The sequence below is a fragment of the Anopheles moucheti genome, chromosome 2, assembly GCF_943734755.1.
Source record: "Anopheles moucheti chromosome 2, idAnoMoucSN_F20_07, whole genome shotgun sequence".
Classification (NCBI taxonomy): Eukaryota; Metazoa; Arthropoda; class Insecta; order Diptera; family Culicidae; genus Anopheles; species Anopheles moucheti.
The window spans coordinates 2,321,803-2,347,873 of NC_069140.1; the positions used below are offsets into that span (position 1 = coordinate 2,321,803).

The window sequence follows — 26,071 nt, forward strand, 5'->3', positions numbered from 1 at the left end:
GATCCCGAAGCCCTGAAACTGGATGATCTCCAATACTGGCAAGTACAACAACATCTGGGGATTTTTTTAGATTCTTTCCTCGGACGCACAAAAAAACAACATTGCCATAAAATAACAAGGCTTTCACGAAGATATACACCCACCATTCCCACGTATCCTGTGTACCGCTCTAGTTCTCCGTCCATTTCCCCGCCCATCCTTCTTGGCACACTTTTTGTGGGTATAAAACGGCGCTTCATCGATGATCACCACAAACCACAATCGTCTCGGGACGTTTCGTCACCTGGAGAACACAAAATTACTTGCTGAGTGTTTCCGTCTACCTGCACTTCTATGGCCCACCCGGCTGCACGGGCAAAGTTCTTTTTTTCTGGGGACGTTACGGGATTTTTGTTTATGTTTTGAAAAGCGATAATGCGACCACAGGATAGACAGCACTAAACGATGACGACGACGTAGGCCGTTTCGGACAGATGCACTTGCTCCGTACCCCTTTACGCGAGGGCTGAAAATCAGGCAAGTACTAGGCTGTTTAGGCCATCCGTAGGCATATGCAGAATTTATCAATGAACGGGAAATACCCTGCTCTTGTTCATTGATTCACCTACACTGCTATTTTTTAATGGGTTTTCCACGTACCCATTTCTTGGGCTTTCTGACATTCGCTACCTGTTACAACAGCCATGGTCATATGGAAAGATATTTAAAAAATCATTCCTAAAGCGAAGGGCTAACAAGCCAGAGTTTAACTAACACATAGAATAACTATGAAGTGTCGTGTCTTTTCCATCTCTTTCAGATATTTAACTTGGAAAATGCAAGATCACGAGTCTGTAGGACAAGATAACTCGAATTGCAACTCAAAATACCTATATCACTTCGCATGCTCTTTCACAATCGTTTACACATTTTTCTATTTTGCTACCATCTTTCGTTTCCGATCTCGCACTCAATCTCGGAAAACACACGCATCACTTCCACGACGCCACCAATTGTGTCTAATTGTATTCTAGTACTTCCTGTATCCTTCAAACGTTCCGTTTTCTTTTCCGTACCGAACATGTTTCTCCAAACGACACTATGCCTTCGGGTTTCCCATCTCGTGGGACAATTTCCGGCCGTCGACTTGCAATTGAGTTATCAAACGTAAACCGTTCCATATGTCTTGTTATTCAGGATGTCTGCTAGGCCAATATTTTCTACGTGCCACAAACGTTGGCTCTGAATGGCGGACAGTTTACCCTAGTGCCAGTTACCATCACGCTCGGCGATGTATTCTGTACGTTGATGCTTCCCTACCTGTTTGCTCCCGTGTGTGGAATACGCCTCGCAAAAAGGGATGGCCACATGTTTCCGGTATTTTTGTTACTGGCTGTTCTTCCTACCCCAGCTTGGAAAGTTTTATGAATGAAGCTACCAACCCTTTCGATGCGTTATAAAAGTGTCCTTGTAGGAGTGTACCCCGTTGCTCTCGTTTTTTTCCCGGTGCGCTTGCACGGACTTTACCTTTAGCCGTAAGGTACCATAGAAAGCATCACTTCTGCAGCCCCAGTGGCTCATTAGCAAGCTGACCGTTGAAGTGTGAACACATTCTCTACCGACTACGGAATACCGTGTGATGTATACTCAACCTTTGTGAATATTTAGAACCACCATTTAAGTGACGCTATCGGTGCCGAATTCGTTCGATAAGATGAAGTCCGACGTAATTCGATCGTATACAGCCGTACGGCTAACTGTGTTCATCTGCTGCCTTGGGATGGTCACAGGGAGGATAATTCACCGGATTAGTGATTACAACGCCCCGATGGCGGAACCAGTGCGTCAGTGCCGTGCGATCTGCTTGGCAAATCATTTGCACGAGGAGATCAACAACATCGTTGTAACGGATGAGTGTACCGATCGACCCAACTGCTTCATGTGCTGGGATTATTGCAAGATACTGCACGAAGAGAAGCGCATCGTGCGTGATTTAATGTGCAGTGATGTGATTTGTGTAAGTAATCCATTTCTTTATCCGCTTCCCCAAAAACCCAAGTGCCCCGAACATACATATCTAACGCGTCGCTTCCTGCACTTTCTTCACAGTACTCGGGATGTAAGACAGCCTGCAAATACTACGGAGGTTTCTTTCGAAACGTGAAACCGAAAGCTTTGTTAAGGACCCAGGCTATACCGGCTAGCGGACATCAGACAAGTCGCTACGACGTCGAACCCAGTGCAACCTAACCAACGAAAAAGCATCCCGTACTGCTCGTTTCTAATCGTTACTACCCCCAACGAAAGGCTTGTTCCAGCGTACAAAGCATTGTACATACGTCACTAGTGCTTATTTAATACCTTGTTGAATATTATGTAGGATAGATAGATTGTAAATATGGATTGGAAGGACGCGTTAAAATAAAACCGTGTTTTTACTGGTTAAGAAACATTTGTAAGCGAAACTTACCCTTGTTTTCATTTCGCTGCCGGTGGATGTTTGAATACTAAACACACACGAAACATTCACTACTAAACTACAATCTGATGTCTCGAACTTGTGGCAAAACTCTCCTTTCTTTCGGTTACCCTGGACAGTCTCAAGAAGAGGATAATTTGCCTTCATGAAAACGTTGCCGTCTTCTAGCAGACTCATCACTCACAACACAAAACGAAGGTAACGGCGCGGAAATTGATGTAAACAAAATCACAACTCACAACAACGTCATCAACCTCGAGCCTCAATTCCGAACGAGCACTACCACGGGATTAACAGCATCTCTACCTCCACCTGTTGCCGGCACTAACACAAGCACAGAAGCTCCGTTATTAGTAGCAGCTTGACATGCACCAACAACGAAACCGCATGGCTACACATATCCGGATCGAAAACATTACGGAGTTAATGAGACCTGATGACAAACTTATTTTGCTTGGCGATTTTAATCAGCCATCCATCTCATGGATAGATCAGCACCCACAATGCACATCACGCAGCACAACATTCCTGAACATAATGCACCTGTATCTATTACAGCAGCTTAACACCGTAAAAAACGCCATGGGCAGAATCCTTGATCTTGTACTTGTCAACGATACTGCAGCACTGATAACCGAAGTATCTGCGCTCTCAACTGAACCGAACGCTCTCAACACGCTACCACCCGACATGCATCCACCTCCAACTCGTGCTACCGTTTATTCCTCGCGTCCATCAAACTCACGCACACTTGCTCGCCCGGCACAACGGTTAAATTTCAGGCGTGCGAATTTCGAAGGCAATTTCGCACACTGGCTGGTATTTCCTTAACACCCCTGACATTTCAATCGATGTAGCTGTGAAAACTTTCAACGCAATCTTCGGACCTCCGCGCAATCCCCCGTGGTCAAACAGCACATTAAGGGAACTAAAAAGACGTAGGCGAAATGCTGTTAAAACATGTTACATGTTACATGTTACATTATGCGCGTCCAACGTGGCCTTAAAACGCGTCCTACAGGCTTCTGGTCATTCGTAAAATCCAGCCAAAAGAACAACACACAGCCGTCCTCGTTAAATTACAAGGGTTCTCAAGCAAATACTCCTATCGACATATGCGAAACATTCGCTAGGAGATTAACAGACAACTTTTCTCCGCATATTCTTGATCCTAACTCAATAACCTGCGCAATCAAGAATGTACCGTTGGACTGTGTCAATTTGCAACATATTATCATCGACGAGGACACAGTTGAGACACCCTTACTCAAAACATCGTATAATAAGACGGCATCCCGGCTGCGGTCTTGAAACAATGCTCTAGTGCATTACGTCCTTTTCTCGTGAAGATCTGCAATATGTCTTTGGAGAAAGGTGAGATCCCAGCTATTTGGAAATATTCATGGATGATACCCTTGTTCCAAAAAGGAGACAAGCTCCTCGCAACCAGCTACAGAGGAGCTGCTATGCGCTTGCGTGAAAACTATGGAAATATCCGTCCAACAGAGTATGCTCAGAGCGCCATTTAAATACATCGCGAGTGAGCAGCACGGTTTCATGCCCAAACGTTCCACCGCTACAAATTTAATGCGATTTGCCTCAGAGTGCGTGAACTACATGGACCAAGGCATGCAAGTGGATTGTATTTACACCGACCTGAAGGCTGCCTTCGATAGCATATCGCACGATATACTATTGCGAAAACTAGAAAGGCTAGGCTTCTCACAATCAATGCTTAGCTCTTACCCTCGCAACCGGATATACAGTGTTAGATTTGGAAACCATACCTCGCGCCCATTTGTAGGCACACCAGGTGTTCCTCAGGGCAGCAACCTGGGACCTTTGCTGTTTGTATTATACATCAACGACGTATGCTCTCTACTGCCTACTAGTTCGTACTTACTGCTGATGCTGATGACGTACAATTATTTCTGCCTAAATCTACGTTCGACGATTGTTCTAAGTTACAAAGTGCTGTTAGTCTGTTTAATGATTTGTGCGTCCTCAACTGTTCGTCTCAGTGTACAGAAAAGTGCTTCGTTATGTCCTTTACGCGTACAAGATCTCCCGTGATGCGTGACTTACGTATTTTACTTGACCAAAAAGTATTGTGCAACAGTGTGCTGTCCCTATACGACTGAGTGGATAAATGGACTTGAAGCCGTTCAACGAACATTCACTCGGTACGCTATTCGCAAGCTACGTTGGAGATCTTCGTTGCCATCCTACAACGTGCGACTTGGGCTGAACTCACGACAGTTGGCAGATAAAAAGAAAATTATCTCTCACACACCGAATTCAGTCGCATAGAACGCTCTTACAGTTTTCCCTGTTCGCATAAAAAAGTTTTACAGCAAATAGAACAATGAAATTCAAGACTTTGCACACTTTTGGTTTGTTAGAGTTGTGTTTGTTAAATTTTTTGTAGGTTTTTTTTTACATTTTTGTGGTGTTCTTTGTTGTTTTTTTGTGTGTTTCTTTTTATTATATAAATAAGATTTCCAAAGATTTCATCGATCGCTCCCTCCATGATTGTGTGTCGACGATCACTATCATCATCATTATCATCATCTTGTCAAAGAAAAGAGAAAATAATAATCATAACCATAGCGTAATAATCGTAATCGTAATCATAATAAATATGCAATAAAATAAAATGGTTTCTCAACATTATCAGCTTGCTCGAATGGTGGTTCATCCCCCCTTTGCTACGCACTGTTCTATTCTCAACCGGTTACTACAATTCTCAACGCGTTCCTACAAGAGAACGCTCGCTCGCTTCTCCGTGCGTATCTATCTAATGTTTTCTGATGGCCAGCACGCGTTCCCCAGTGCTCGTGCTTCTCACTATTCGCGTTCGTTCCGATGCAACCGATTGCATCGACCGATGTTGTCGGATTCTCACGCACCAGAATCATCCTTGTTCTGCTACCAAGCGAATCAAAAACAAAACATTTTACTTTACGTTCGTACACAAGCTGCTTTCACGGTTTTTGTCTGTTCTGTCCCAACAGCATAATGACTCTACCATTTTCCTTTTCAGCACTTTACGTTCCCAGGTGGACAGTACAAATAATAATAAAAACCAGCAATAGAGACAGAAATTGAAATAACTGTTGATGGCGCGGTAAGGGCATGCAATGCGCTTCGTGACGCATGTACATTGTTGGCATTTGTTGCGTGATTGTGTGTGTGTTGGTGTACTTTTCGCCAGCTCGAGATCAACGATCACCGGTGGCTTCGGCTTCGACGGGAACCACTTAAAGATCACTCTCGCCGTACAGCGCCGTACTGAAAGACATGTAATCCAGCGCTCCGGGGATGGCGTTCGGGCCCTTGTACGGTGGCATTCTTTGGATACAATATTCCGCCTGATCCGGTGGCAACTCACGGCGCAGCTCATCGGGAAGAATGTAAGGCTAAATGGGTATGAACGCGATTATTTCATATTGCTTTTTTCCTGCACGTAAGTGGATATTGCTGACAATACTTACCCTGTCGGATGCCAAAATTCTGAACGAATCGATAACCTGTTCCGCCGTGTCGGTATCGGTGCTTTCTCGCGTCATGAAATCGAGGAAGGCATCGAACTGCACGTAGCCCGATGCGTTCGGATCGACCACGGCTAGGATGCGCTGGAAGTCCATATCGCCTTGCTTGTCCTTGCCGATCGAGTAGCCGAGCGACACGAGGCAAGACTTGAACTCTTCCGGTGCCAATCGGCCGGTTCGGTTCTTGTCGAAGTGGTTGAAGCTCGAACGGAACTCGGTCAGCTGTTCCTGTGTGATGCCCTTCGAGTCGCGGGTAAGAATCTGGTTCTCCACCTAAAAACACAAATCAATCCAAGAAATCATTCAATTATGTCCGTTCACTTTGCATAAGATCTCGTTAATCAAACATACCTCGTTGATGTTTCTGTTGATCGACGTTAGCAGCTGCTCCCAGCCAACGCGCAGAGTCTCCATCGTGTAGTGCGTGTATCGGTTCTCGAAGATCATCGATTCCTGCACGGCCTGGTGGATTTTCTCCAGCTCCTCGATGCTCGGCTTGTACGCGTACACTGCCTGCTCGTACTCCTTCAGACGGTGCAGCTGCTCCTCGAGCGAGCCAGAGATACCCATACCGATGGCCGTCACCGCGTCCATTTGCCGTTCGATCCATGGTCCAACAGCGTTTGCCTTTTCGGCGAACTGGCGACGCAGCATCTCGTTGTTCTGCTGCTTGCGCAGCTCGTTGGCCAGCGTCTGGTCACGTTGCGGCACAAGTGCGCGTACCTCCGACCACTTGCGGCTGATCAGATCGGCCGACAGCGTAGTGTAGGGGTTTACCAGACCTCCAGGTACCTGTTCCTGTTTCACAATAGCTTCGGCGTCGCGCACCAGCCCAATGATGACATTGAACTCCTTATCCGCTTCGCCGAGCGTTGCCTTGAACTGGTCGTGCGCCTGAATCAAGCCCTGGATCTCCTCCATCGTGTGCACGATGAACATGTCCACGAGATCTTCGCGAGCGCCATCGAGCCAGTTGTTGAACGGTGCCGCGCGCTTTGCGAACTCCAGATGGAGCAGATCGATCTTCTCCAGGATACGTTCGGCTTCATCCAAGCCCTGGCGACGACGCTGGGTAAGCGCACCGAGACGATCCCACTGATCGCAGATGCGCTGGCAACGAGAGTTCACCGATGCGCAATCGTGATACTCCAGAGTGCTACAATTAAACAAAATGTGTTAAAACGCTCCTTTAACTTCCGTGAACACGATCTTCATTCTTACTTCAACTCCTGAGCGATGGCAGCAATCTGCTCGACACGGTCCTGGTGGGCAGCCAGGTCAGATTCGAATGCTTCGTGCTTCTTCTTAAGCGCCTTCAGCTCGTTTAGCTTGCAGTTTCGGAAATCCTGCGACTGGAGCATCTCCTCCTTGCCCTTGGTCCAGTCCTCGTGCGTGTCGGCCTTGTGCTTAAACTTCTGAGCCAGATGCTCCAGACGCTCCAAGCGCATCGTTTCAGCCAGCAGCCACTCCTCGAATGCCTTCTCGGCGTGCTCAAGACCCTTCCAGGAGTTGGTGATATCCGACACCATCTTACCCTCGGTCGGCATGTACGCCGGACGGTTCGACAGACGCAGCTTGGTTTGTAGCGTGTTGAAATTCGTCTCCAGCTTCGCCTTCTGCTCCACACGTGGTGGCTTGTGCTTGCGGCGGTACGTTCTGTACTCTTCCAGCTTCTTCTGGACACCAGCCAACGTGCTGTCCGATTGTCTCGAGTTGAGCCATGGCATCGTGCGTCGGATCCATTCCAGGAGCTTGGATAAGCAAAGAGGAAAGACTGCATGTTAAGAATGTTCTGACAACCTTAGCAAACAGTAACTAATAATACTTACATCGCTGGCCAGTCGCTCGTACTCCTCCATGAGACGCTCATTTTCCTGGTTGACCTTCAGTACCTTACAGATACGGTTGGCAGCGGTCTCAGCCTAATATATTGCAAACATACAATCAAAAATACATTAATTCTTCAACCATCCAGCAAGATATTGCATACAGTTTTAAGTATCCTCAATAATCCTTAAGTGGACCAAAAAGTGTTAAAAATGTTTTTAAAAAAACTTCGCTTAATTAAACATTCGAAAGCAGTAACACAATTCACTTTCTTTTCTAATTTTGAATCTATTAACAAACATGAAAGAGTGTTCTTCACTTTTCTCACATCCTTCCGAGTGAATAACCGAATTAAGCATGATAAACAAAACAAAACAAACAAACATTCAAACAACACTGCTTTAGTATTAGCAACAGAATCAATAAAGAAACAAGTTTAACTGCTGTTTTGTGCTGATGTTTGGCTGGCTAACAATATAAAAGAATGTTTGTAAAGGGAACTGCAAAGAACTTTACGATGTATGATATAAAAAATTCAAAGGCAACAGACCTTTTGGGCCCCGCTGAAGCAATGGTAGTAAGATGAAACGTAAGTCATAACGGCGCGTTCATCTGGCATGGCGGTGTTTTGTAAGTCTATTGTGTCGGGTCGGGAGTGTGTCATCGTAGTGGATGTATTTTGTATTGTTGTTCGTATTTTCGTAATGGATTCGTATTTTATTGTCAACGGACAAGCCACAGCAAGTGAAAGCGGTAAGAAAAAGAGAGAAAAGAGAAAAAAATACACTCACAACACTATTTGCATAAATTGCTGGAATTAGCACTATTGAAGCATCTGGATGCTTTTAGTATGTTAGTAGATACATTTCACTTATAAGTACTATTAGGTTAACACATCAATCTGGAAAACAAACAGAGACAATATTATGTTCCTTTATGCGGTGACTTAACAGCAGCGCGTACAATTCACACAATTGTTTGCTATTTGACCCTGATTTGGCGACGTTACTGTAAAAATAGAGCTAAGCCCAGGAAAAAGGGATCGACGAAAACCCAACAGAAGGATGTTACAGGAAAAACCACGTCACTAACTGGGGTGCAGCTATTGCCATGGCGCGATTCATTGATGAGTGATTGTTGAGGCAATTTTCAAGCTGAGTACGTCAATGGCGCACGTCATACAGTCACCTAAATGTAATCTTCTACAGGAGACAACTGCACATTCACACACTAGAAGAAATTGGCAACATTTTGCAGCAAGTGAGCATCCCACGCAGCGAAGAACGGCCCACACAATGTATCCTTTTCTTAAATCTTATTAATCCACACAAAACACGTTAGTTTTTTAGGCAACAGCAAACAAACGAACAATCGAAAAGACACAACAATCAGATCGTTAGGAGGCCCAATCACGGCTAGAAGGGGTTTGTGTCGTATGCATTCTCCCTTCTAGACGTGTAAAGGACAAGCGACATCATTTCTTAGCAGGCACTATCTATCGGGATCTGAGGATTCGTATCCAACCTGCTGGGCTCCCTGGAAGGCATGGTAGTAGCATGACACGTACGTCATGATGGCACGCTCGTCAGGCTTCGGTGTGTTGATCAGATCTATATGTTGGTAATTTAAAGATATTCGTTAACCATTAAACCATCACCATAATGGTAGATCAATTTTGTGTTTATACATTTTCCTTCAGTTTGTGCGTATGCACATCAACATCAACTGTTCGATATCATCGTGGCAACATCACCGAATAACTTACCATCAGGATCAAGCATTCTTGGAATGTCGAGATACTTCTCAGCGACATCGAACGCCGTGTTGAGGTTCTCCAGTGGATTGTCCTTCGACAGCTTGGAGTAATCGATCAGATCGGGTCTATGGCGATGGATAAGGGCACAGAATGCCAGACCATCCTATAGGAAGAGAACGATCACATGACGATCAGTAATTGCACAGAAACTCTAAACAATCTAACGCCCCCTCCATTACCTTGAAGCTGAGATGGAAGTTCTGCACGTTGACGTTCTTGTACGGTGCAGTCTTACGCTGGCACCACAACAGCAGACCTTCTTTAGCAGTCATTTCCTCGACCGAGATGTCCTGGATGGCGAATCGCAGGATAATGGTCCAGATCATGCCAAGGGTCATCTTCAGATTGCCGTCCACGATTTCCTCAGCGCCGATCGACACCAGTTTCACGCCCTTCGATGCAATGAAGTCCAGTGCCTTGTTAACGTTGGCAATCTGTAATATGACGAAAACAATGTGACGCACATTATTATCACATTTAAAATCAAGCGATGTGCTGATGTCCTTCTCAATCTGTAACTAATTAATCGATGTGTCTATTAAATACTTGTTGCGAAAGTAAAATCAGTCGTACATTTCGTTGTCTATAAACGAAGACAAATGTGTCTGCTCTCTGTATCAATAATCACTCCCCGTGTCCTACGTTTCCGATCCACCAGAACCCGACATTCCAACAAATAAATCCAAACCGCCGCATCCTCAACGGAACGCAACCCGCATGACAAAAATAGCTTCGATTACGCAAAGTAGCGTTCGTGCCAGATTGCCTAACTTCGGCGATGGCATCTAAAAGTCTGGATATGCAGGCAGGACGGCGGGTTGCACTGGTTTAACATCCAGCTGCGATTACGAAACTTGGTGGCCTGTGACCGAGGTTTACTTATTAGATTGGATGTCACGGAGCACCCGGGAGTTGAACCAGGATGTCAGCTAACGTTTGCGGTTTGGGGAATGTGAGAATCTCATCCGCATCGTGGTCGTGGCATGGTCGTGTGGCTATAAAGTAAACGCACTCTCGACTAATGTTTCTTGCATTGGCCAATTGCCCATGGCTGCATGGATTGTTCAATACGCTTGGCAAATGCAATCGTAGTAGTTGCGGTAAACCAACGAGAGCACGATCTCTTTCAGTGTCCACAGTGGTGGAGAGTACCAGGAACACTTCAACGTGACGCATACCGGCACAGCCTGCAATCGTTACCCACTCTGCCGGGATATCACATTGCATTGCCTCTTGTGCTACACACAAGACTCGTCTCTAAATCAGTTCATGCGCATTCATTCCCTTGCGGGACAACGATTAACTCCAACATAGTAGTGCCGACACAATGTGCTGCAACAAGCACATATGCCCCATTCCTTCGACACAAGTCTTGCGATGAAATCAGAACCCAAAAATGTCTCACTGCCACGAGCGAAAGTGTCTATTGCTCGACTGCAGACAATCGCTCGCAGTAGAAGCGGTACAAGATCGCAAGAACGAAGCCGTCTTCTTCACGCAACCTATATGCTTACTCGGCATGGATGTGTGTGCCGTAACGGCCAACGGCAAACGGCACCGGTATCCCATCATTAACCTAACAAACAGGTGGATGATTCAGATGTCTTAAAATATTCGCTACCACAGTTGCCATTTTCGCTCCGCTACGCCGTGTTTGTATTTTAGGGTCGCCGCGAAACGCTGCTAAATGTTCATCAATGGCGCAAGCAGCGCTGCTGGTGCTGACTTGTCCGCCCCGTTTACTTGTCCGCCCCACCACTCTCAGCGAATTTGGGAATGTAGTTTGACGAATCATAAGGTTATATTTACCATGCCATTATTTCGTAGGGCAAATAAACAACATTGAACGTGCACATCGCCAACCGTTGTGTGTATATGGATCGCATAACTTCAATTGATCACATTTAAATTGCATAGCCAATGTCTACTAGTGAAATATAGATTTTCAAATGCTTTAAACTAACTTTCGTATCGGTTTACAACCATAGACTAACCAAAGTTGGCTGTTTTTAGGTCAATATTCGTAATCAACTGCGGCAAGAACACAAACACACCCCACACGCCAAACGCTACCCTTCATGTCCTCAACAAATTTGCGTCCTTCAAAACGATACGCTCATGGTCTCGTGTACTTTGCATCTCGAATATTTACCTCGCAATACCTTGCTTTATTTTTACCTTTAAAAAATGTATAAATATTTTCACAAACCGACTTTTCCTCTGCGATCCTTCGTTGTGTAATTGGGGAGCAAAGAGAGAGAGAAAAAAAACACAAGACCTTCGCCCAATCAAATGTGACCACAAGGGAGTACACCACGCCACCGTGCGGTAGAACATCTTTCATCTGCTCACTTGCACTAATGAGTCATGGACACATTTTCATTGAACAAAAATATTCCCTTCCCAATCCCGCTGTTCTCTACTACCCCTTTGGCGATGCAAGTGCTCCAACTTCAAGATGGAGTGGGCCGGAATGCCGAGCAAGGGTAAAGGATGTCATTTGGAAAAATATTTGTTCGTACTGATTACCACTTGGCAGAAGGGTTCTTACTTTTGGATGCATTCCAACTCACGGATGATTTATTAAATTATAACATTGACCACACCCGACTCCCCTCGCTTTCGGTACTAGAGCTCGCATGGGGTTGAAAGATGGGTAAAGGATCGATGGGTACCACAAGGACGATCTATCTCCGCCGCCGAGAAGGTCTGGCACACGGGGAGAACACCATCATCGTTTAAGCATGCATGGCCCAAATAAACAACACCTTCGGCCCATTACACACTCGTCCATCACAAACGTGGCGTTGTCGCCATCAGCTGTCCATACAGCTTTCTTTCACCATCTCAGGGCGAACCCTCCCACTGACTCAGTGTGGGCACGCGTCACAAAGGTTGCCCTCTCTTACACTCCCCCAGCTTCTCTTACCCCTTCTTCTCGGAGGACTGACTGAAGGTAGCACAAGGTAACCGTAACCAGCGAATACCGTGACAGTGTGTATGCACTGCTCCCGTACACATTATTCACCCTGCAAGACGAGAAACTAGAAACGTCTCCAATCACTGGATCTACCTCCATACGTAAGGGGTTCACGGTTAGGTAAGAACGACGACCTTGGCCAACCTGCTGACCTGTCAATCTGCTGCAGTAGAACTGTTAGCTCAGCTGTACCGCACATTCTGAAGGTGGACAGACCTCCCCTCTAAGTTCTGGAGATTCTTCATATAGCTTGTTGTAGAACACACGATTCCAGCGAATAGCAGTGTAACGTCATATCTGCTTCGTTGGTTTACATGTTGGCGATAAGAAAAGACGATCCATCAATCAATCATATTTGCGCGATTAGCAACATTCGTGGCAGTACAAGTTGCTGATCAATTTGTGATACATTAGTTGAAGAACGTCAGTACGTCAATCGTGTTTGAGCGGTACAAATGACTGTCTTCACAACGTTGTAGCCACCCAACATGACTGTACAAGATCTCTTAGTTCTTGAGGGAATTCCATAGCCACTAGAGCCATCAGAGCTCATAGGTACAAAGTAAAGAAATCGTAACGATTCACAGATCTATAGAGTGACTCAGAATAACAATGGGAAAACGATCTCGAGGACACAACAGACTGGCGAACTATTACGTACAGTCTAACATAGAACATTTACGATTCAACAGAAGTCTAGAACTCAAAGTATTCAAAGCTTACACATATTCCTTGGCCGAAATTTAAACGATCAAATGTAATTAAACTGTTCCTTCTAACAAGGCCAGCATCCGTCAGCAACTTCGCCAACCTCTTTTTTGATATCTCGCCCTATTTCAGCAAACATCTGCAAGGTCCTAAAATAATATTTATACCACTCCGTAGGCGTTCATATGACACACATATTTGATATCTACACGCGTTTGCTTGATAAATTAACTGTCTCCGAATCGCACCCAGGACAACGAACGCACGTAGAAGTAAGCTCAAAGATTTGCAGCAAAGAAAATGCTATCTATCACGAGTGACAGCTATTTATAATACAAGCTTTGGGGAATAAGTTATGACAGGATATTAAACGGAATTATCAGAAACAGTTGTTCGGCGAGTTGTTATTTTTCCGACCAAGTTTTTGCATCCGTTTCGTGCTCGAGTCATACGGGAACCTTCGCTTACCTTGTGGAAACGCATCTTGCCGCGGTCGGGCTTTGGCAGGGTTTCCCCGGAGATGACCTCCAGCAGGAGCATGAGTTTGAGTCCGTTACGAAAATCATCCTCGATGTTCTCGATCGAGGTACCGGCTTTGCGCAGATGGCTGTTACACCAGGCGGTGAAGGTCTGTTTGGGGAAGATAAGAAGAGAGATTCACATCAGTGTTATGAAATATCCAGCATTGTTGATTGTGAAGATTGTACACCTACATTAATGCCAATAACTCTTCACATTTGTTGTATTTCGTTCGAACGCGAGAGGCGCTGCCTTTCTTCCATTTCCCTCAGTACACACAAATTACCCATGTGTGATCGTATACCGCTGATGTGTAAAACGAGGATCAAGGTAAAACCAACACACGGCGGGGACACATATGAGGGCAACATGAGAATTGGCAATGAGAAAAATCGGTTTGCTTGACGATGGTCGAAAAATTACCGCATCTTGCTTTCATTTTTCATCCATTTTTTCTCCCCATTTGCTTGTTGACCCAGCTACACTTCGTTCAATATGATCGTTCTTCTCCGTGGAGCAGCAGTTTTTCTCAAGTTCTATAAATACTGAACGTGTGTAGAGCTACAGCAGCAGCACCAGCGGCATCAGCTAGCAATATGTTCGAGGCATTTTTTCGCTGTTTATTCATGATTTCATGGGAAAAGATGTTTTCCCGCCACTCCTGTCGCTGCACAGTCGTTCCATGGTCATAAACACCCACCTTAATTTTCACGATAGTCCAGAGCGATATACGGTGGTGCCATAATCGAATGGGGCCTTTTATTAATCCACACGTCATGCTCCAAAGCATGCTCTAGATTAGATGTATAGGACGTAGAGAGTTCGTCTTTCTTTAGTGGACGAATAATGGATGAAGCGCTTCCAGCAGTACTAACATTATTCTCCAATGCTTCTAAATTTTACAACAGTTGTTATATTAGGAGATCTGCCAACAAGATGATCGTATGCAAATATCTTCAAGAAAACTTCATCCTTCTTCAAAGGAGCCCTGGAGTGTCCAAGTAGGACAAATGCTATTTTTTATAGCTCAATGTCAGAATTGACCATCGGCGTCCGAAATATGCAAAATGACGAAAGTAACTCTTTACCGTGTGTGTATGTGAAGTGTATTTGTTTCGATGTATTCTATGCAAAAACCAACATGATTTGGTGGTTCGTGACGGTACGCCTAGTGGATACACAGGGGGACCTGGGAACATTACCGATGACCACCGGCAGATCGACTCGATGATGTGCGGTGATGGGAGATATTTTTAGGCACACCCATTGCCGAACGCCATACGATCTCTGCAGTGGAGTACGCAAATAGCACGCACGATCCACCGGAACATGCGCACTGACGCGCGTAGGGGAGAAGGATGCTTGATTCCGATGCCGATGGTACTCCATTTGCCACATAACCTATACACACAGCCTCCCGCTGGTATGGGTAAGCTCTTGCGCATTCTCTCTCCGTTGCTCTCTCACCGAAACCCTCGAAAGGGTCACCGATTGTACGGGCCAATGTTTTGAGGACGGCCAGTTCGTTCGGCCGCTGATTGTTGGCCAAATTTTAATCTGCCCACCCATCTGCTGATGCACCAAGGCAAACCCACCCGCATTGCAACTGCTGCAAACAAAGTTTCGAGTGAAAGCCGATGCATTTGCTTAATCAGTTTTGCTCAACAAATATTGTGTAATGCCACTAAGGATCAACATCCAATGCTTCGCTACTTGGGGGTGGATAACGCGGAAAACCCCCTACGGTCGGAAGATGGGCGGGTCGGCCGCACATTCCCGAACAATTTCCGAAGCATGTGTGAGCAACAGTTTTTTGTTCCTTCCTTCTTCTTACCGTACTTCTTGTAGTCTAATTTTAGTTGTCCTTAACCACATTTTCTCGAGGTGGCGCGGATTTACTGTTTCCCCGCCTGGCGCACAGCCTCCGAGCACATGCACATGTGCTTCGGTCGCGCTGCTCTTCGGCGATGCGTCTAGCATCGCTGCCCACAACCCATTATCCAATTTATGTGCGCTTTTGCTACCGCCAGAGTACCGCCAGCATCATCCGGCCACATCACACCCAACAAAGCGCCCAAAACGTTTACAGCGATAGTTTACAATGGCGATAGTCACTAGCAGGCGAGTGAGAGTCGAACCGAAACAACAAAAAAAGAGGTTATGGCAGGCGCCAACAATCGACGGAACCTTCCTGCCTTCGCCAAACACGGCTGACCCCTAATTATACCCCGTGCGCCCTCGGTACGATAAGACCCGCAGCATTACATCTCGACCGCGACATGCCTGGCACACACAGTACGATCGATGATCCTAATTGCCATCGACGGAGCCAATTAATTGCCCTCGCGTCTAAGCAACTACACGCCGCCGCAAACTTTCCGCCACAATAACAGTTTCTCGCTACGAACTGTTCCCATGAGCTGTTTAATTATGTGATCAATTTGCATTGTACATTGCATATGTGCATTTGCGAATTTGTGCAATTGCCATTCGATCTATTCAATTATGATTACGTATATTTTTGCGAGTAGAATCATTGGCTTAGTAGAAAAAAATGTGTATTGAAGCGTGTTTAGCTATTGAACTTCAATTTTTCATTCAAAAATCACCCTATCTTAGAGATCTCAGATCAAAATCCTCAGAACGCTATTCAGAATTACTCCACAATTCTTTTCATAATTGAAGGGCCTTTGCGGTAAACTTTCGTTAATGATTTCGATCTTTTCAACCACCTTACGTCGATCGTCGAAGCAAATAGCCGTACCCGGTGGTTTCGGAAATGGAGACGCACAGTAGTTTTCTTCAGGATGAACAACCGCAAGCATTGGCGCCACAGTTGCGCGTGCGTGTACACCTACAGCAGCATTACGAACTCTTCGACCAACAGCAGAATGTTGGACGGATTTTTCGTTCGAAAACCTTCCGCCGGCAGTATGCACAGCAAAACATGCCAAGTTAAACTGACAACTACTACTGACAACAACTAAGAAAAAATATCTTAAAACGCCCAACGGAACGTACTAGAATTAGGATCACAACACGCGACGGCACCCCACTCGCACGGGTTGAGAGTGGAAGGGAGTGGTGGGTGGGAAAAAAAGAAAGTTTTCTTTTTGCCAAAACAAAAAGAAAACACATAACACACAGATACAGCGAATTTGGACGGCGACGATCGTAAGATACCATTCGTGTGGTTACTGTTAACGTCGATTTCGAAAATAGATCAGTCCTTCCCACCCAGAAGTGGAGCAAAACATTGCTTAAGAAAAAAACACACAACGGGAAACGACGACGGGAATGCTTCAGAGCTAATGGATGCGTAAGAGATCATCCTCCACATCCATCCACATCCACACACTCCATCTCGCTCTCTCTCCCTCTCGCTCCAACACCATCGTTAGGGTTTTCCAGCTCGTATTTCATTCGGCGTTGAAAGTGGTTCTCGGTTCGATGACATTTCCACACGTTACGGCAGTTGGAATGATTTATCATCCGTTCGACAGTTACGGTGCCGGAGTATGTGTCTCCGCGTTGGAATAACTGAGCTAATGAAAGACACCGACATCTGGTTCCGATTTTCTGCTACAAGAAAGTAGTTAAAGTCAGCCTGACAGGTTGCTGTATCGTATAAAATACAACGGCGAGTGCAAAAACCATCTACCTCTTACGCTTACGGCTACCCACATATACTCTGGGATTTCGCGCGCTCAATGAAACTCCCAGAACGGGGTCATCACGGCGCAACAATGTCACGGCGATGATCGAGTGTTACATCACACAATCTTGCTAAGGGTAGTGCTCGGTGGGTGCTCGTGAATACTTTCCATGCCCTGCCCAGCAACGAGGAATGCGAATCGCTCCCTTCCGAGTTGCTGAACCTTAGTGATCAGCAGGTGTTCAGTCGTAGCTCTCGCCTATCCAATCCGTTGCATAGACGGGAGAGTCGAACATCCACCGACGTGCTGACGCATGAATGGATTTGATGCGCCGCTCCCGGATCCGGGACACTACGGCGACTCATCGTCCGAGTGGGTCAATGGTGTGCCCGTCTCGTCTCGGGATCGCGTCTACGAAAAACGTTTGCGTCATTCCTCTACGTCACTGTCACGCTCCCTCATTCTTCACCCTCCGCTACGTCATCGATCAGGAGCAGATCAGATCAAGCGATGATCTTTCATCTTGATCATCTTCTGAGATGATCCTCAAAATCTTGACCCTGAATTCGACTCCTCTACCCCTTCACCCACTTCACCCGGTCGAAACTCACCTTTTTCTGCTGCTTCTCCCAGGCCGGATCGAGCAGTCCCTCCCGCTCCCATTCCTCTTCCTGCTCCATGTAACTTGCTTCGTCGTACTGGCCGACGTATCCGCCGTTCTCCATCATCTTCGTAGTGGTTCGTTGTTCACCTCGATACTCGGGTATGGCACTCTACCGCACACTCGTCGTCGAACAGGCACTGGCACTCGCTATCGCGCACACTAGCCAACTAAGTAGACAACACACTGTACCACCGCGCACACACCTCGGGTTTTTCTTTCCACGGTGTGGCTTCTTTCTTACTTCGCTACTTTCTGCTCTTTCGACACGAGAGAATCGATCCTCGGCTCACACGACGAGGGAATTTTCCTCAGTTGCCTGTATGAAAAATAAGGAAAATGGTTTCACTGAACACTAGCTCTACCACTGCCAACTACTGCACCAACAAGATCCACAAGATCTCTCTCGCGCGCGCGACACACACTTCCTTTCGGATCTCTCGATCGCTCTTTCGCTCTTTCTCTCTCTCTCTTTCTCTCTCTCTCTCTCTCTATCTCTCTCTATCTCCTCTGTATTGCCCAGCAGCAGCGAGATAGAGAGATAGATATGGTTCTTGCTTTCCTTTTCGTACTTAACCTATCGCTCAATCTCTCAACACCGCGCATAAACGCGCTGAGAGGATCCTGACAGTTGGGATGATCTTGAAGTAACGACTACCGAGGTTACTTCTTATCGTGCAAATAGAGGAAAGATATTATCGTATCACAGCGGAACACACTGCATCACTCGAACGCACAAAGACCCGCAGAAGATCGTTGTATTTAGCGCGCGCGCGTTTTTACTACAAGCAACACTCGAATGTCCCGCTCATCGATGAGTGAATACGTAACACGCTCGTCCCGATAGGACGTAAGACATCATTACGGCACAATGACGAAGGTTACGATCTTTGACTTATGTGTAAGAGAGATAAGTATTCACAGACAACACCGGACATTTAAGGATCTTATAAAAAAAAACAACAACCAACTAAAGATGCTAGCCTTGAACATCTACTTCAGGCACATTAGATATTATGAGACATTCAATTTCATTTAGATTCCAATTTTGGTTAAAAGTCCCTTTAGACATCTGACACCAACAGACATCCAGAATTTGCTCTTATGTAATTAACTGTACCGAACTCATGTGTGTTAACGAATCAAACCAGATTACTATCAGTTGTAAACATCTGTGCATTTCAAAACTCGCTACCGATGCAATTAGACATTCTTGGACATCTAAATCCCACGGAAAATTTCCAGATACACTCCAAGACTTTCGAAATACTTGGGATCATACACATGCTATGGTACCCACTTCAGACGGGAGGCAAATGTGCTCTCTAATTCTGATCCCAGTCCACAGTTTCTAATTAGTTTCAGTCCACAGTTCATAGCTCGATCATTCAAGCCAGAATCAATATTAGGAGCTGTTCTTCTTTTCCGTTTCGAGCGCACGTGTTGTATGTAGTATCAGAATTCTAATGAGTAACACTAGAGCGGACACTAGATTGACCGCTCCGTATCAAGATAGGGACACTCCGAGCTCAAGAAACGAACCACTTTACGGTTAGATAGGGTGATGAAGATGATTTTCGTTCGTCGGACTGATCGCGTCGATAGCGAACCCAAAACTAAGGCCCATCGTCACGTCGGACTGGCCGCGCGCGCCGCCAAGACGTTTGGCTATGGTCTGCAATATTCACGAAGGAGCGCGCATTCGCACTAGCTGATCAATTCAGTATCCATCTCTTTCCCACTGTTGCACACCATCGCTCCATTGCTTTTCTCGGCTTCTATTGCTCATTTTTACATATATCTTGCCTACGCACAAACACCAATCCCACTACCACGGTTTGCATCTCATCCACCACGGGACACCACACCTGGACGACTGCTGGCTATATAGTACGAAAATGGGCCAGAACACACCCAAACTACCAAGATAACGCAAGCCAGCACTGTGCGTGAAGGTGCTGATATCGCAAAAAAGAGCAGCACCCAAGTTCGTACTGTACCGTGTGTATATCCGGAATAGCGGCCACGACTGCCGACGGCAACAGCAACGTACGAACGTTCAAACGGAACTGACTGCTTGGGCGGGCGCGTCATAACCAAGCCAACATCAGCCAAGCTACAGGCAGATAAAAACCGATTCCCTCCCCATCGACAGACAAAGCGAACGAGCGAGCCTCGAAAGAGTGCATACGTCGTGCGAGCGCGCCTGCGTTCCCAGATTATGCGAAGTCCTATCGATTGATTAGGGCTCAGTATTTGCCCTGTGTTCAATAACATACAACACATTTTCGCGGCCTTTCAAAGGTGTTTATTGCGTCTTCTATTATGTATTTGTTTTTTCCCCGTTCGCATAGCAAACGTTAACACCTTCGCGACAGTTAATTGAGCCCTACAGGCAGATCATGTAAACGACCGTTTGTCGTCTAATTGGAACCATCACGCAGCACTTTGCGATAGACAGCGGATTCGTCCCATCGGTGAACCTTCCGGTAGGACCAATTAGTGAGCGCGTTCTTCAAACATGCAGATCAAATAACGCACAAAATATGTGCCAACCAAATAAAACGTATCGAGTCACACGCACCGGTGTTGCCACCGCGAATGCACGCAAAATAACACGCACACCCTGTAGATCATCCATTTCGAGGGGAGGAGAGTGGGAACTCTCACGCGCACGCAGTATCTATTTTTAAAAAAAGAAGAACCTTCAACACCCCGGTCTCGATCGTGAGCCAAGCTTCCCGAACCCGATGCCGAGAGCGGGGTGAATTAAACCGAGCTGACCGAGTAGATGCATCGGGCGGAAAATCGTTCCGTTCCGTTCGGTCGAATGCATGGTGTTACAGGGGGACGAAAAAAAAAAACAAAGCGCGGCGATGACAATAAATAAGCAATAGAAACGCAACTGAACACAAAATCTGACAGATCGTCTATCGATCAGTTTGCCGGTTAGTATAGTGCCTGGCGACTTCACCGACTTGCTATGTTGAATGTGTGATTGTTGAAAGTGCGTGACTTATTGCATTCATTCGATGGTAGCTTTGCCATGCTGGAAATAACGTTAGAACTCGAAAAAATCACATGGAGTCTATACATTCTAGATCCTTCCTATCGGTTTTCATTCTCTATCCATCTACCGGTTAGCGCCGAATTACACTCCAAGCGTTGGCGTAGTTCCGCTTTAGTGCACACCGATTGTTCAATGGATGTGTACTATTCGTACACATCTCGACGCACTTCACGCACCCGTAATGTGCCACACGCACTCAATGGCGCGTAAAATGTTACACTTTTGCGATCGGTTTCTTCCCTGTCTGCAGCTTGCCAATTCCCAAAGAACAAATGATGGCCAAATTTCATCCAGATACACACAGACGCGTAAAAGAGCGTGGTGGTTGTGTGGTGTCGGAGCTGATAGTAGGCCGGAGCTAATGGATTTCTCACGGCGGACGTTCGCCGTCGTACTATTCACGGCATAAAGCGCGTCGGGTGTGGGCAGAAACGGCACAAGAAACCTGCTGAAAGAAAGATAATTTAATGAATTGTCATAATTACTGATGCAGCTGGTGGCTATCGGGCGATGGAAGTGGACGCAGACTTTGATCTTTGTGCTCCATAGGCACGGGGTGATTTAAATCTCTTTCATGGTATGTACCAGATTTACCACGTTATTGTACAGATACAATTATTTACATTTCATGCAGTTTTAATGATGTTTTTAAAGAATTTTTCAAATGTAAGACATTCTTTGGCTGATCGATCGATTTCGTTCGTGAAGATCACGCGCAGCGAAAGAAAACAAATTCACCCGATTGCTTAGGAGAAAGTGGCCAGTTAAGTGTATGCTTATTACGGTAGATAGAAACAGAACATGGGAGAAGCGGAAGTTCAATCAACTGTTGCTGCTCTTATGCTAACAAGCCTTCTCGTCAGTTGCCTAGCAACATCAATTACGAGGTATTGTTAAGATTATTGTCTGCTTCAAAACTCAATCGGAAATCTATCGCTTCGCTTGATACATGTTTGAAATTAGACGAAGGCTAAGGGTCCCTTCATACAATATTCGTCTTTCCATTCTATCATTAAGCCCACAGCCCTACAGCCCAAGATGATTCAGTATTACTGTAAAGCCATGTAATCGATTTGCGAGCGTTGCTCAATAAATGAAATTGCGATGTAGAATGATATTCTATCGCGCAGAAAGATTATGCCCATAAAATAAAACCAATGAGACGAGGTCTAAAATAACACTTTCGACGTTACTTGACACCAGACGGATGCAAATGATCCATTTACACGCTACGGAAACGGTCACTCGATCAAACCACATTTGGATGGCGCCCGGCATTTCGATGGTTTCGAATTGGTTCGATCGACTACAATCGATGCACAAATTATGCATTCATCAAACGACTATTCCCACACATCAAGTGTCGCAATTTATTGCGTTGCGATAAGCTCGTTGGAATTTCATTAGCTTTCATCTCGACCAGTACTTGTTAACGACACGCTTCAGGGGTGGTATTTTTGATAGCAATGGCATTAAACACGAACTCAAGTTGAAGGTTTGATAATCTACAAAAAAAGATAAGAACCGTTTGGAATTTAAATGCCTCATATTATCTTCCACCACACTGCAATGCTTGCGATGAATCATAAAGTGTGAATCACGTTTCGTGCTTCAGCAAAACGCTTTCTCACACATTACGTAAATGGCACGGAATCGATCTTTACATGGATGAATACTGCATACCAATCGATACATGGAAAAGGATTCATTTTCTCGTCCATTTTCTACATTCCACAAAAACCAATCCGTGTAAAAATACTCACGGATTTTTTCTGCATATATATTTAATTTTAAAATTGGGACGCTTTTCGACGACACAACTCCCAGCATAAAGCCAACGACATTGCAGGAGGTGCACGACGGTACCGGCATTGGCTTGGGCCGAGAGGAACGATTGGCCATGGGCGATGATGATGATTCTACAGATATTATCTGACGGTCATCTTAAAAATTGAGTGCGAGAAAATCCACCCAAAACCGACTGATCAAGAGAAGAGGAAGGTGAAGGAAGCTAAAAATAGATGGTGGAATGATCATACGCGATATCACGATATGTCGTGTCACACTCCTCGATCGGTTTTGTCCTGTACTCATGGACTTTCATGGACATTGATGGGGACTTCATTTTGTGTTGTTGCTATCACTGCTGATGCTGATCGTGTGGGGCTGAGAATATCGCAAAGGATCGTGTCGTACTAAGAGCATCTACATAAAGCTTATTTTTCCATTCATCATTTCATCATGATCACTAATGGCATGGGTTGGGGGGGGGGTTGGGGGGGAGGGGCTTTACGCCCCAGCTAAGAACTTAATTCCCTCACATTAGTTGTACTCCATAGCTTAAATCTGAGCGATGTTAGTAATTATCGTTTTACAGAGGTGAGCATTCGAGGGTTGGAAATTATGAATTCATGCTTCCCACCAAAAACTAATCAAACCTTCTACCCGTACTGATCCACACCAAAAAACAAAAACAGTCCCATATGTAATACAAAACGCAACCCTATTTTTAGCGAGCGATTTTTCTGTACTGGCACGCAAAAATAGAACATCTTCTCAACGGTGGATACTTTATGTGGGATTATTTATAGGACGCGCGCGCGGACCGGTACCCATCGTCACAGATATATGTACGCAAGCAACAACATACTGCGGGATAAACAAAAAAATGATAAAATAAATAGAACTAAATTGTACAACAACAATACAATTTGCTAGCATACGTAGAGCATCCGATACAAAACAAAAAGGTGTCTTTCAGGGGCAACAGCAAACATACATTTAACTTACTTTTATTTTCAAACAAAGGCAACAATGTCACTTTGATTGTTTTTCTTTTCATAAACTCATTGTTGAGCTCTTTTTTGTGTAGTCGAGTGATTTCTGTTCCCGGCACGTATCAATCCAACAATAATATTGTTATTTGCAGAAAAACATAGAACGTAGCTGCACTCATTCGGTGCGCAAGGTGGTTCCCTTACTTAACAACTCGACAGGGTAAATCATGTAGGTTGAAAAACAAGGGGAATCGAAACACGGTACGCGGACAGACGACGAAGGCCAGCGGGACAAGGAATTGTGTTGGATATTGTAAAAACAAATGTAACGCTACACGGGGAAACGGTTGAAGAGCAATCCGGATACTGGTCGGGTGCGGGAAAGGTGACGGAAAACTGCGTGGGGAAAATTGGATCGGAAAGGAAATCCTATCGCCGCGTCGAAGAACGACAAACCTAAACCTGTCGGGAACGCGGTTCGGGCGACCATGGAGGGAATGGACAAAAAAACCGGTACCGGCAGTGAGCGACGGGACAGTCAACTAACAGGACAGACAGGTTAGAAAGATGATTGGGGTCGGGGAAAAGAGGTGCGTGTGTGCGTGTGTGTGAGTGTGTGTGTGAGTGTTGTGATCCCAATCTATTTTTGCGACCATCAACCGTTGCCAATTTGCAAACCGTTACTCGGAGGATGATCGAGGCGGCAAGCGACGAACCTGCACAGCAAATGGTCCTTAAGCGACAAACCCTCTCGTCGTTCGGTAATCAACCCCTTTCCGAATGTGAGTTCCGTTTTCGGAGGTTTGCATGTTGCATGTTTTTTATCCGTTTTGTTTTATTGCATTAAAGCTGCTCGACTTCCCCACACACGCACCTGGGACACATACGGCAAGCAAATTGCCGCAACGTAGGCAAGCGCAGAAATATGCCTAAACCCTCCTCCCCATAGGAAAAACCGGCTAGAGAGCTTGGATGAAATCAAGAACGGCAAATGGCGTCAACGTCGCCAAAATGCGGAACGCGGAGTCGCGAAAAGAACGCCGCATACGGTGCACGTTAAGGTGTCTTCTTTTTTGCGAGTTTTGTCCATTTCCAGCCTACCACCCCGGTACACAATCTGCTGACAATGATGTGTTTGTGTTTTCGCTTTCGCGTTGCTTTCGCGTGCCCGAAACTTTATGCGCATCCACTTTTTCGGATGGGTCCGATTTAAAGAGACGCCGTTGCGAATTATGACTGTACGTGGAATGGGGTGGAACGCCGTGGGGAGCCCGCCACGCATAGAAGCAGCAAATTGGAATGAAAACAAACCGTTTCACTGGCCGATCTTACGAAATGCACTTCCAGCTTGATCGACACTCACAGCACACTTCGGCAAACCGGCTCTGCCTAAGCTGCTCGTACAAATTCCGACCATTTAAATAGGTCGACTAATGGGGCGCTAATTTTCTCCCTGATGCACCTTTTTTCTCTACACCAATTCACCAGTCACTTTACGAGCTTCTACAACTGGTACCAACACTGCAACTGCACACACTTCACCAGCCCGATGTTGCACGCACCACGCTTTTCGATCAAACTCCTATTTGGACTGCCTCACAATGGCCAACTGAATGTCGAAGTGAATCGCAGCTTCACTAATTAGTCTGTCGAGAATATGCACCAGAATAAGACGTCGCTTGTTCAAATATTTACACTCTTTCTACAAACTATTCGCTGTACACACAAAACTGGAATCAACGGTATTGTGGTTTCACACACAAACAACCCCCAGCTACACACTCGGCTCGGCGGCTGTCAAACTTTCGTATGCCATTTGACGTTTGTGACAGCTGCGGCGAGTTTTCGCCTCAACAAAATCAGTACAGAACATATTTTTAGGATCGATTTATGAAGATTACTGATCCAATTATGAAGCTTTGATATCTGTAGGTGATTTTGCATTTAAGTAAAGTTTACATAAAATAAAGTGTGAGGTTCATTTAAACAGATTTCGACGGCGCATGGTGCCTAGTGGAGCCGCGCTGCAGCACAGTGGTCGCGCCTTC

At 45.6% G+C, this 26,071-nt stretch overlaps 2 protein-coding genes across 6 annotated transcripts; one reads left to right on the forward strand and one right to left on the reverse strand.

The window, feature by feature from the left end:
* Positions 1 to 1,693: 1,693 nt before the first annotated feature.
* LOC128309988 (uncharacterized) lies at positions 1,694 to 2,229 on the forward strand. Its single transcript, XM_053046514.1, has 2 exons — positions 1,694 to 1,996; positions 2,089 to 2,229. Exons 1-2 carry the CDS (start codon positions 1,694 to 1,696, stop codon positions 2,227 to 2,229), a joined length of 444 nt encoding a protein of 147 aa, XP_052902474.1.
* Positions 2,230 to 5,059: 2,830 nt separating this feature from the next.
* Positions 5,060 to 25,815, reverse strand: LOC128303045 (alpha-actinin, sarcomeric). Of its 5 annotated transcripts, none has more exons than XM_053039930.1 (11): positions 25,750 to 25,815; positions 18,127 to 18,495; positions 13,809 to 13,970; positions 9,832 to 10,086; positions 9,602 to 9,755; positions 9,361 to 9,446; positions 7,839 to 7,931; positions 7,231 to 7,760; positions 6,361 to 7,165; positions 5,953 to 6,282; positions 5,060 to 5,877 (listed from the first exon to the last, which is right to left on the reverse strand). In XM_053039930.1, exons 2-11 carry the CDS (start codon positions 18,241 to 18,243, stop codon positions 5,719 to 5,721), a joined length of 2,691 nt encoding a protein of 896 aa, XP_052895890.1. In that variant the 5' UTR covers positions 18,244 to 18,495; positions 25,750 to 25,815; the 3' UTR covers positions 5,060 to 5,718. The 5 variants fall into 5 exon arrangements, with proteins under 5 accessions (XP_052895890.1, XP_052895882.1, XP_052895875.1 ...); XM_053039922.1 differs by having other exon boundaries at positions 25,719 to 25,766; XM_053039915.1 differs by lacking the exon at positions 25,750 to 25,815 and adding an exon at positions 25,335 to 25,479.
* Positions 25,816 to 26,071: the final 256 nt, after the last annotated feature.

What these genes read in the sequence shown, in the direction of transcription:
- LOC128309988 (XM_053046514.1), top strand. Translation starts at nt 1,694, where the DNA reads ATGAAGTCCGACGTAATTCGATCGTATACAGCCGTACGGCTAACTGTG. An exon ending in TGTGCAGTGATGTGATTTGT is followed by an intron (nt 1,997 to 2,088) that starts GTAAGTAATCCA and finishes CTTTCTTCACAG; the next exon opens with TACTCGGGATGTAAGACAGC.
- LOC128303045 (XM_053039930.1), bottom strand. Translation starts at nt 18,243, where the DNA reads ATGATGGAGAACGGCGGATACGTCGGCCAGTACGACGAAGCAAGTTAC. An exon ending in GCAAGATGCGTTTCCACAAG is followed by an intron (nt 10,087 to 13,808) that starts GTAAGCGAAGGT and finishes GTCATATTACAG; the next exon opens with ATTGCCAACGTTAACAAGGC. An exon ending in ACGAGCGACTGGCCAGCGAT is followed by an intron (nt 7,761 to 7,838) that starts GTAAGTATTATT and finishes TGCTTATCCAAG; the next exon opens with CTCCTGGAATGGATCCGACG.